General features: G+C 52.5%; 1 protein-coding gene across 1 annotated transcript in view; it reads left to right on the top strand.

Annotated features, from left to right (window-relative positions):
- The window catches only part of DRAXIN (dorsal inhibitory axon guidance protein), a 32124-nt gene that overhangs the window by 4090 nt on the left and 15782 nt on the right, over positions 1-12252 (top strand). Inside the window, exon 2 of the mRNA XM_029064483.2 lies at positions 11250-11709. Within this exon, the coding sequence (XP_028920316.1) occupies positions 11262-11709 (448 nt within the window). The 5' untranslated portion in view covers positions 11250-11261. The remainder of the gene's footprint in view (positions 1-11249; positions 11710-12252) is intronic.

The raw sequence follows: 12252 nt of genomic DNA, 5'->3' as shown, positions 1-12252 counted from the left end.
ACAGACTTTTTCTAATTTAGTGTATTTATCCCCAGTCACGGGGGCGACGGGCAGAGCTGGAGGTTCCCCTCGGGGCCGGTTTAAACCCCCGGCCTGGGGCCGCTGGGGTGGAGGGGTACGTAGCCTTTGGATCCCCAAAGCCCCCCATCCCCTCGGAAGACTTGAACCCTGCAGCTAGGGTCGGCCGCCCAGGGTACCGCCCCCGGGGAAACGGCTTCTTCCTTCGAAGAATTGGTCCGGGCGGTAAAGACGACTTGGGGTCAGGGTCCCTCGCCAGAAGGGGCCGGGGGAGCGGCGTCGAGGCTCGGCAGTGCTCATTCAGCCAATCAATCGTATATATCGAGAGCCTACTGGGTGCAGAACACTGTACTAAGCGTCTGGGACAGTACGCTGTAACAATAGACGCACTCCCTGCCCACAATAAGCTTATCCGACGGTGTTATCTGCTGATCTTCCCTGGAGTTGGTTCTACAGAATTATAATAATAATTGTGGTATGTGTTAAGCACTGACTATGTGCCAGGCGCTGAACTAAGCGCTGGGGGTGGATACAAGCCAATCGGGTTGGACACGGTCGCTGTTCCTCCTGAAGCTCTCAGCCTCCTCAATTTACAGATGAGGTAACTGAGGCACAGAGAAGTGAGTGACTTGCCCAAGGCCACACAGTAGACAAGTAGCGGAACGGGGATTAGAATCCAGGACCTTCCGATTTCCAGGCTCGTGGTCTATTCCACTACACCATGCTGCTTCCCCAACAAAATGCAAATAATTATGATATTTGTTAAGCGCTTACTATGTGCCAAGCAAAAAGCGACCTCTGCCCGAATGCCAAGTCTAATGGATATTTGAAACTTCGGCTGCACACATCGGGCTTCCGTTTAGCTAATTCATTTGGTCTGGATATCCGAACGAATCATTCGCGCCTCCCACTTATTCCCCTCGCGTGTGTCTCGTTTGATCAGGTTCCCGGCTCGCAGCAGAACGGTGATTTCGGGTCTGACTCCGTTTCCCTCCCGCGGGAATTGGCCTCAGAGCCGCCTGGGAAGAAGGAGGGCGGGAGGGAGGGAGAACACTACTTTTGCAGACGGTGGGAGGACCAGGGTGGGAGAAGGTGGGAGAGGAGATCAAAAATGCAGGAATCTGCGGATAATGCACAGAGGAGATTGCAGATCATCAAAAGAAACCTGTACCAAGTTAGGCAATCAAGCAATCGTATCATCGGACGTTTACTGTGTGCAGAGCACTGTACTAAGCGCTTGGGAGACTACGATATAGCAGAGTTAGTAGACACATTCCCTGTCCAAAACGAGCTTACAGTCTAGAGGGGCAGAGAGACATTAATATGAATAAATAAATTACGGATAGGTACATAAGTGCTGCGGGGCCGAGGAAGGGGTGAATAAAGGGAGGACATCGGGGCGATGCGGAAGGGAATGGGAAAAGAGGAGATGAGGGTTTAGGGGAGGTCTCTTGGAGGAGATGTGCCTATTGATGAGTTAGACAAACGGAGACACGGATCGGGCTATCTGAAGTTTCACGGATCCGAATCAGTCCCGGTGTCCGTTCGTTGGGACAGCGCTCGCTTTTTTGATCCCCTTCAGTAACTAGGAGATGCGTTTATTTCTTCACAAAACTAGGGTGTCACCTAGTCCCCGGCGGGGTACGAGGGTCCATCCCGACCTCATCATCATCGCAAAGAAAAATTATGCATCCAGGGCGCAGGGGGTGCCCAGCAGGGAGGAGTTTTGCACGAAGCCGGGTAAACAATGTTCCCGCCCCGCTCCCCGACGGCTTCACAGAATCGTGGCCCAGGGGAGGATGGTAACAACACGAAGGAGGGGTGGAGGGGTGGGTGTGTATGTGTGTGTGTGTGTGTGGAGGGGGGACTAAAGGGGGGCTTGCTGAGAGGAGCCATTTGCCACCCCCTCCCCTCCCTTCCTCCATCCGTTGCCATAGTTCCCAACTGGGTACCGGTGGCCACCAGGGAGGGGGCGAGATGCTGATGGTGATAGAGCCCTGCAGCTGCATGGGGGGGGGGGGGAATTCTACCTGTGCCCTCCCCGCCCCCCCCCCCCATAAACACACCTCTGATTTGATGCCTCTTCGAAAGAGCTGGGTCCCCATTGTACAATATTTCAGAAAGGAACTGTTAGACGAGTAGCAGTGACTCCAGGCGTCTCGAATTCAGAGACAATTGCTTACACCCTGTGAAGATTGGCACGGAACCAGCGATTGGCAGGTTGCCACGTCCTTGTTAAGGGATGCGCGTATCCGAACGACAGCTGCAGAGAGACCGGGTTGAGGGGGAATGGAAGTTCCAGAGAAGAGTCAGACGCCCCACAACGTCTTTCCCTAATAACCATCTGGGAGATGAAAGGGATCGGGGGGCGATCCGGGAAAAGAGGTGGAGTCGGACGCCTGGCCGACGTGTCTCTTCCCTCTACTGTATGTTCCCCCAGCGCTTAGTACAGTGCTCGCGGACGGGTGCTCAGTAAATGCTCTTGAGAATGATGGATAGATTTCTGTTACGCGCAGGAGCCTTGCGCAGAGGGAGGGAATGACCAGAGACAACAAAAGCAAGAAAGAGATCGGGGAGGCCATTGTGAGGCCCTGGGGGTGAGGGGGCACAGCTGAGACCCGTGGCCACAACGTGGTTGCTCGGGGGAAGAGAGGGATTGGTCCGCGGAGGTCCCGGTGGAGAAAGAGGTGTGATGGTCCGAGCGGAGAGGTGTCAGGGAGGCGTGAGGAGCGCTCGGCGGACTCCAGAGGAAGTTCCCCAGACTTGTCTCTGGAACAAAACAAGCAGATGGGGAAAATACCCAGAGGGGAGGGAAAACTCATTTATCCAGACAATGCCACCCACTGACCGCAGCCTTCCCACCGCGGGCTGCCGGAGCCCGGCTCCAGGAGCCCATTCTGTCCCCGGCCCTTTTAAAAACCATCTATCACTCGTCCCGAAGCCCGTTTGCAATAAGCGCCGGCACCTGCGTCTGGGTTTCGCCACTTACCTCACCCTCAGTGTGCACACATACGCACCCCCCCACACAACACAACCCAAACAAGCACGTATCCATAGGACATCTCCTCCTCCTCCTCCCTTTCCTTCCAGCCCGGACTACCCGCTCCACTCTATTCTGCCCAACACTCAAAATTCTGCACAAGATTTGTCTCCTCCATGAAGCCTTCCCAAACTAACCATTCCCCTCCAGTGATCTTCATCCATCTCCCTAGACAAGAAGGACTTGTGCTGATCTCCCTGCAGCTATAGCAGACTTTGCTTACTTATTTCGTTTTAAATAGTACTTGTTAAGCACTTATTATGTGCCAGGCGCTGAACAAGATGATCACATTGGACACCGTCCCTGTCCCACGTAATAATAATGATAATGATAAATGGTATCTGTGAGCACTCACTAGGTGCCAGGCACTGTTCTAAGCATTAGGATAGGTACAAGATCATCAAATTGGACACAGTCCTTGTCCCACATAGGACTTACAGATGAGGTGAGACACGGAGTAGTTAAGTGATGTGCCTAATTGCTGATAATTCCAACGGCCCTTGTGTTTTTGTGCCCCCTGGCAGCACTTCTGAATACGCTGTACATATATTCAGTTGAATATTCAATGATCTGTTCAGCTATTCCTTTCTGACATTCTTTCGCTACAACCCATTCTATCCTTGTTCTTTCTCCTCCTTCCACTGTCTGTGAATAATTTATTTCTACCTCTCTTCCTTATTAGTCCCTGGAGGGCAGGGCCCCTGCCTTTGGCTTCGATCGTATTGGACTCTCCCACACGCTTAGTACACCACTCTGCACACAGTAGGCAGTCAGTAAATAGCATTGACTGATGATTAATGGCTCCACCTGCAGAGAATGTTCAGTAAATGTGCCCGACTGAGCAGCTGACAGGCACGACAGGCTGCCACTCAGATTCAGCTTGTGCCTCTGAATCCCGCCTCCTTGTCCCTGGAGCCCAGAGTCCAGCCTAGGTGGTGGAGCTTATGACTTGATGAGTAGAGAACCTGTTCTGCCCACCTTCCGTTAGGGTTCAGAGTACCTGTCCTCAGGACAGTCCTGGGGTCTGAATTTTCTCTCTGTTCAAGGGTGCCTGAGGGGGACAGTAGGTGGAAGGGTGATGGTGGAGCACTAGATCTCCAAGCAACTTAACAGTCCATGAGATGTGTATAGATGAACTACATTTAGATAAATTGGGGCCTGTCAGAGCAAAGACACTTGCTGAAATTATCCTGTCAGGCCTAGGAATAGATCCAGGGGTTCTGATTCCCGTTTGGGAAAATTAATTCTTTTCTAGGCTGCTGGGACCAGGGCGTTAGAGGGAGAGATGGATCAATCGATCAGTGGCATTTTGGAGAGCCTGTTGTATTCATTGCTTACTATGTGCCAGGCACTCTACAAAACCCTGGACAGATACAAGCTAATCAAGCTGGACATGCGTCCGGAAGCACTGTAGTAAGCACTCGGAAGAGTACGTCCGAAGCAAAAGCCTATCCTCAAAGAGTTTATAATATAATGGGGAAGCTGGAGCAAACAGCCATAAATTATTTATAAATAGTGGGAACAGAAGTGTATGTGTGTGAGAGAGAGAGAGACAGTGAGAGCCTTATTTAGGAAGGATACATACTGCTTTTATTCATTCATTCAATCGTATAGGGGGTGGGTGACTTAGGAAAATCAGTAATTTCTCAGGATCTTTGGGCAGCAACACTGCTTAGAAAGACTCAGGTGCATGGGCCTAACCAAATGTGCTGTATCAAAGCCCCCTACAAGAGAAGCAGCCCCCAAGCATTCTTGTTTCCACTCACCTAGTTTCCTCTGATGCAGTCACCCCACCCTTCTCTGCTATCTTGTCCTTCATCCGAGGATCCCCCACTTTCAGGGACCCAGATGCCCCGGATCCCAGTTCTGTGGAGTGGTTGAAAGGAGGGAGCAAGGTCCAATTTTCAGCCTGGGAACTCTCTTCCCCTCAGCCCCCTGCTCCCCCTCCCTCCCACTCTCTCAAGAGAAACACTCTCCTTTTTTAATGGTAGCTGTTGAGCGTTTACTATGTGTCAAGCATTATTCTAAGCCCTGGGGTAGATACGATTTCATCAGGTTGGACACAGTAATAATTACGATGGTATTTGTTGAGTGCTTACTATGTGCCAAGCACTCTTCTAAGCCCTGGGGTGGTTACAAGGTAATCAGGTTGTCCCACGTGGGGCTCATAGTCTTAATCCTCAATTTACAGATGAGGTGACTGAGGCACTGAGAAGTTAAGTGACTTGCCCAAGGTCACACGGCTGACAGGTCGTGGAACCAGGATTAGAACCCACGACCTCGGACTCCTAAACCCATGTTCTTTCCACTAAGCCACGCTGCTTAGTCCCTGCCTCACAGTCTAAGGAGGAGAACAGGTATCAAACCCCGTTTTTTACAGCTGAAGAAACTGGGACACAGAGAACTGAAGTGACTGTCACCCAGTAGGCAAGGGGCAGAGGTGACATTAACCGAACCGTACTTTCCAAGCGCTTAGTACAGTGCTCTGCCCACAGTAAGCGCTCGATAAATACGACTGAATGAACTCCGACTCGCCTGTGCTCTTTCCACTAGGCCACGCTGCTTCTCTCCCCGGGGATGCCTTCCGGGGCCTCATCCGCGTTAAGGCCCTGCCTCCATTTCCCTGCGAAACAGCGGGGGGCCGCCAGCCGGGTCTCTCAGCTTGGGGGGAAAGCTGGTGGGCTGGCACAGCTGGCCAGGAGCCTGCGGGAGGGCGAGGGGCTGGCGCCCGGGCAGCCGACGACACGCTGGTGCCGGTGCTTTTGTTTCAGTTAATAGGGGCGCAGGGTGGGTAGAGAGGGTCCCTCCCTCCAGCACCGGGCAATGGCTTTAATCGAAACGATGGACGTTAGGGTTTTCCCGAGGGTGGCAAGCGGCTCGGCCGGCCACAAGTGTGTTGGCGTATCGTTTGCATCTGATGAGCAGACGGTGCCTGTCGCTGTGCCTTCCGGGAACACTGGCTGGGCCCTTTCAGGGCCTCCTCCTGTGCCAGGGGAGCCCAGGAGCCCGGGGCAACCCAGCCCTCGGGGACCCGCCGTCTGCCTCTGGTCCAGCTCGCCCCGGTGCCCCCAGACCCGCCAACCGGCGGGGCCTAAATGGGAAGGAAATCGAAGGAAAACAAAGACGGGCACCAGGGTTGATTGATTACCGTCGTCTGCATCTGGAACTGGAGCCTCGCGTGTCCCGGCGGCCACCCACGGCCGGCCTCTGCGGCCCCGGCCGCCCTGACCAACAGCGGACAATCCTCGACGGACCCCTCGGCCACCTCCCCGCCTCTCCTCCTTCCTCTTAATAATAATGACGGTAAATCTTAAGGGCTTAGATATCTGAGAAGCAGCGGGGCTCGGTGGAAAGAGCCCGGGCTTGGAGGTCAGGGGTCGTGGGCTCTAATCTCCACTCCTCCGCTTGATGATGTTGGTATTTGTGAAGCGTTTACTATGTACCGAGCACTGTTCTAAGCGCTGGGGTAGATGTAGGGTAATCAGCTTGCCCCACGTGAGGCTCCCAGTCAATCCCCATTTTACGGATGAGGTAACCGAGGCACCGAGAAGTCAAGTCACTTGCCCAGAGTCACACAGCTGACAGGTGACGGAGCCGGAATTAGAACCCATGACCTCCGACTCTAAGCCTGTGCTCTTTCCACAGAGTCAAGCTGCTTGTCTGCTGTGTGACCTTGGGCAAGTCACTTCACTTCTCTGGGCCTCAGTGACCGCATCTGTAAAATGGGGATGAAGACTGTGAGCCCTACGTGGGACCACCTGATTACCTGGTATCCCCCCGCCCGGCGCTTAGAACAGTGCGTGGCACATAGTAAGCGCTTAACAAATACCAACATTATTATTATTTTTATATCTGTAACTGTATTTCCTTAGAATGATGCCCATTTACTTGTATTGATATCCCTCTCCTCCCCTCTAATTATAATAATTATGATGGTTTTTGTTAAGCGCTCACTATGTGCCAAGCACTGTTCTAAGCGCTGGGGTAGTTACAAGATAATCAGGTTGTCCCACATGGGCTCACAGTCTTAGCTCCCATTTTACAGATGAGGTAGCCGAGGCACAGCGAAGTTAAGTGGATTGCCCAGGGTCACACAGCAGACAAGTGGTGGACTCGGGATTTGAACCCATGTCCTCTGACTCCCAAGCCCGGGCTCTTTCCGATTAAGACTGTGAGGCCCACGTGGGACAACCTGCTTCCTTTGTATCTACCCCAGTGCTTAGAACAGTGCTTGGCACATAGTAAGCTCTTTACCAATACCATTATTATTATTCTTTCCATCGTATTTATTGAGCGTTATTATTATTATCCCCAGGCTTCAGCCGCTGCCCGGAAAGAGGGAAGGAATACCCGTGATTGACAACCCTCCGCCCCACCGAGGGCCCTCAGAGTTGGAAATCACAGCGGGGCATTGGGGAAGAGGGCCGGGTGCACATTAGCAGATATTTGCACGGCCTCCCTAATCTGAATCCTTTCTGATGGCTACGGAGAGTGGAAATGTCTTTCCTGCCATCTCTTCTTCTTGTCCAGTTTGGGTTTTCGTTCTCGCCTGTGATTTCCCCAGCAGAGACGTTGGGGGGGGGGGGGGTCGCTCATAAATATGCTAACGAGCCGCCAAGGCCTTCCCCTCCCCCTTCGTCCCAACCCCCTCCTCGCACCCCCCTCCCCACCCACCCCCACCCACTCCGCCAACCAGGGTCGAGGTGAAGGGTCAGGAGACTCTCTTTATTGCTGTAGTGTACTTTCCCAAGCGCTTAGTACAGTGCTTTGCACATGGTAAGCGCTCAATAAATACGACTGAATGAATGAATGGGGGGGGGGGAGACAAGCCCGGGGTTGGGATCTCGAGTGACGATCCCCTTCGACCCACCTCTCCTGCAGAGGAAGCCCGGGGATAGCCGAGAAGGAGCCAAGGGATTCTCATCCCCGCGGCCCACAGGTCCAGCGCAGAATAATGAGGGAGGGCACGTAATAGGGGACACCGAAAAGACTGAACAACTCTCTTTCAGGCTGTGACACAAAGGAATGAAGTGGTGGCGACAGACAGGGGGAGATAGATACTAATGAGGATTTGGGAAAGGCACGACCCGGCCGGGTTAGGAAGAGGCAGGTAAAAGCACAGCTAGGCGACCTCTAATCCATTTTCCATTTCTGAAATAATAATAATAATGTGTTAAGTGTTTATTTTGTGCCAACCACTGAACTAAGCGCTAGGGTAGATTTCATATAATCAGGCCGGACACAGTCCCATGTGACACCCGTATTTCATCTTCATTTTATAGATTAGGAAACTGAGGGATGGAGAAGTGATTTGCCCAAAGGTCACCCAGCAGGCAAGTGGCAGAGGCCAGACTAGAACTCACTTCCCCTGATTTTCAGGTCTGTGTTCTTTCTGCTAGGTCACGCTGGGGAGATGCGGGCGTACTTTGGTCTGATGCTTTGGAGGATCTATTTTTCAAGCTAAATGGTTCACAAGCCCTTGTCTGTACCCTTCTCTCCTCTTTCCTCCTCACCAGGAGGTGCCCAAGAAATCAAATCAATGAACCTGTGATCTGGGCCACTCACCTGGCATAGATGGAGATTCACCCCCCTTGGGGCGGGAGAACAGCTCTTGTCTGGGATTCCCCACCTCCCTCTCTGCTTCCTTCCATCCCCAATCCTAGGCCTGTTGCCATTCACTCCTTTCCCTCTGGATTTCTCTGGTTGATCCCAAGGAACCATTTAGCATGGCATAGTGAATAGAGCACAGGACTGGGAGTCAGAAGGTCATGGGTTCTAATTCCGGCTCCACCGCTTGCCTGTTGTGTGAACTTTGGCAAGTCGTTTCACTTCTCTGTGCCTCAGTTACTTCATACTTAAAATGGGGATTTAGACTGTGAGCCCCACGTGGGACGGGGACTGTGTCCAACTTGATTTGCTTGTATACACCTCGATCCTTAAAACGGTGCCTGGCACTTACCAAATGCCATCATTATTATTATTATTATTTTGCTTTAATGCCCCAGAAAATACCAAGAGAGAGGCAGCATGGTATAGTGGGACAAGGTGGAGCTGAGAGTCAGGAGACCTGGCTTTTAATCCTGGCTCTGCAGCTGACCTACTGGATGACCTTAGTGGGCAAATCACTTAACTTTTCTGGGCCTCAGATCTTTCACCGGCAAATGAGGAAAATGAACCCTGTGTCTCCCTCCTTCCTTGCTATATGGAACAGGGACAAAGGAGGTGTCAAACATGAAATCCTCTGAAAAAGGGAAGCATGCTCGAAATTCAAGTTACCCTGACGGTCTCACAGACCAGTGGTGCTGCTCCTCCTGGGAACTATAGGATTAATTGGGGTTCTTTAGTTGTCAAGCTCCAGTGAAGGGTTAACGTGAGGGAGACCTTGTAGTAAAGGGGCAAGGTTACAGGATAGGGAAGGGTTGAGCCGGCAAAAATTGAACCGCGGGGAATCCAGGCGGCCAATCCCACCTCTAGCCCAGACAAAGATATTGCCTGCCGTGAACGAGAAAGAAATTGTCTCGTAAGCAGGTCCAGGATAACAGCGTGGTGTGCCGGAGGCCCCGGGGAGGGCATAAAAATTAAATCACATCAAACCAACCAGGTATTTGTTTGGATGTAATAAGGACGGCGAGTCGAGGTGATGCATGGGGCAAGCTGGAGCTGTGTTGCCATAGGTACCTCGAAGAGCAATATATCTGGATTCCACCTTTCAAGGCTCTGAGTCCCCTCCTACTGACTTTCTTTCCCTGCTCCCTGTGAGTCTGTTTAACAGTGACCTCACCTGATATCATGCTCTCCTGCAGTCTGGTCAACAGCCCCCCTTTCCTCGTGCAAGGCAAGTAGTGTTTTGTGATCAAGAAGAGATGAAAACTGCACATTTCATGGGTTTGACTCCCTTGGAATAGGCAGGGCTGGGTTGGTGAAAGTGTTGGCTCTTTTTTTCAGGTCTGGCCCAGGGCAAGGGTGACCTGTGATCTGGGTTGGATTATAATGGGCGCCTCTGGTCTGGATGCCTAAGACTCCAGAAGGACTGGAAAGCCATTCTTGAAAACCCAGTCTCTCCTGGGGAGAAGAGGTGTGTGTCAGGTGCCTGGGGGAGGTGGAGAGAAGGAGGGAAGAGGAGTTGTGTGTGTCAGGGAGGGAGGGGAGAAGGGGGAGAGGGGAGTGTGCTGGAGATCTGAGGCGATGAGGAGGGGTATGTCAGGAGTCTGGAGAGCTGGGGAGAAGGGGTGTGTTTGGGGTATAGAGGTTTAGGGAGAAAAGGTGTGGTTTGGGGGTCTGAGTGGTGGGGAGAGGTGGAGCTTCTGGAGCAAATGTTGATTTGGATCCTTCAGGAGACCCATTGGCTCCCTGAGTCCTGTGGGTCCAAAGCAAACAGGTGGTTTCTCTGTGACAATAAATCTTCAGAGTGGTCCCCCAAGTGGAACCATTTGTTTTATAATAACAGAAATGCTAACGGCAATAATAATGGTATTTATTCAGCACTTCCTCTATGCTGAAGCCCTAAGGCAAACACAGATAGAGCTGGCACCGTTCCCGTCCCACACTGGGTTCCCAGTCTAAGACATGGGGAAAGCGAGTTTTTTAAACCCTGTTTGACAGATGAGGAAGGTGAGGCTCGGAGAGGTTGAGTGATTTGTCCAACCTCCCTCAGCAGACCAGTGGCAAGGCTGGGATTAGAAAGTAGGTCTCAACTCTATTGCATTATACTCTCCCAAGTGCTTAGTTGAATGCATTGCACACAGTTGGTGCTCAATAAAACCACTGATTCATTGACTGATTGACTGATCCTTGTTTCCACAAAAAACAGGGGACTGTCCCTGGAACTGGAATGAAGGGGATTATTGACAGGCAGGAGGCACGGTCTAGTGGATAAATCATGGGCCTGGCAGTCAGAAGGACCTGGGTTCTAGTGCCGGCTCTTCCTGTGTGACCTTGGGCAAGCCGCTTCACTGATCTGTGCCTCAGTTACCTCATCTGTGAACCCCACGTGGGACATGGACTGTGTCTGACTTGATTAGCTTGTATCTACCATAGTGTTTATAACAGTGCCTGGAACACTGTAAGTGCTTAAGTACCATCAAAAAAAGAGAGCAAGGGACGACGGAAGAGAGGGCAGGATAGTGGAGGGGGCGGGGGAATCTGGATGGACTGATTCTATCGCCCCACACCTAGGCTGACTGTCTTGTAGGTGAAGAGAAGAATGGCCCCCACCAGCAGCTCCTTCTCCCCTCTGCTACTGCTCGGCATCCTGCTCCTCTGCCACCTCGGCCCGGCGGACTCCCGGGAAGCTGAGCCTAAGGGCAGGAGCAACCCAGAGAACCTCATCGGCCTGCAGAGCCAGGACGGGTGGCAGCCGCGAGCGGGGCAGGCCCGGAAGCATGGCCTGGGCAAGAAGGACCGGGCGTCCGGCGTGTCTGCCCGGGGCCTGGGGCCCGACCAGGGGGCCTCCATCCTTCCGGCCTCCTCTCCCGGGGGAGCCGAAACACTTCGCCTCCAAACGCCCGCTGCCCTGACACAGGATAAGGACCTCTTTCTGGGCTTCGAATTCCCTTACCCAGAGAGAGAAAACCACTCCCCGGGCTCCGAAAGGGGAAAGAAACAGACCCGAGAGCACAAGCGGCGACGGGACAGACTGAAACAGCAGCGAGGTAGGAGTCTTCGCAAGGCTACTTACAGACCGCCTATCGAGTGCATGCACTGACTCTGTCGGGAAAGTTCCCCAGGAGCTCGAGATGCGGTCCCCGCTCCCGGGGAACTTACTGTCTAACAGGGGAGGTGCCTGTTCAGCAACAAAATTCTGGAGCTCTGCGCCCCGGTGCAGTTTCAGCTGGGTGTGTGTGTGGTGTGTATTTTTGCATGGATGTGAGCGTGTGCCTGTTTGGATGTGTTCGGGTGTGCACGGATGCACTCGTGTGTGTACGGATGTGTGTGCGCGCCTGTGTATGGAGTTGTTTGGGTGTGGTGAGTGTGTGAATATGGATACGTTTGTGTTTGTGTGATGGATGTGTGAGCATGTGTAAGCTCATCTCGACTGTAAGCTCACTCTGGGCAGGGAATGTGTCTGTTTATTGTTATATCGTGCCGTCCCAAGCACTTAGTACAGTGCTCCGCACACAGTAAGCACTCATAAATTTGATTGTATGAATGAATGAATAAGTGAATGAAGAGTATGTATCTGTGCTACTGCAAGC

Source organism: Ornithorhynchus anatinus, chromosome 5 (assembly GCF_004115215.2).
Source record: "Ornithorhynchus anatinus isolate Pmale09 chromosome 5, mOrnAna1.pri.v4, whole genome shotgun sequence".
NCBI classification, from domain to species: domain Eukaryota; kingdom Metazoa; phylum Chordata; class Mammalia; order Monotremata; family Ornithorhynchidae; genus Ornithorhynchus; species Ornithorhynchus anatinus.
Note: the sequence above shows the minus strand (reverse complement) of the source record. Positions and strands in the feature narration are given on the sequence as shown.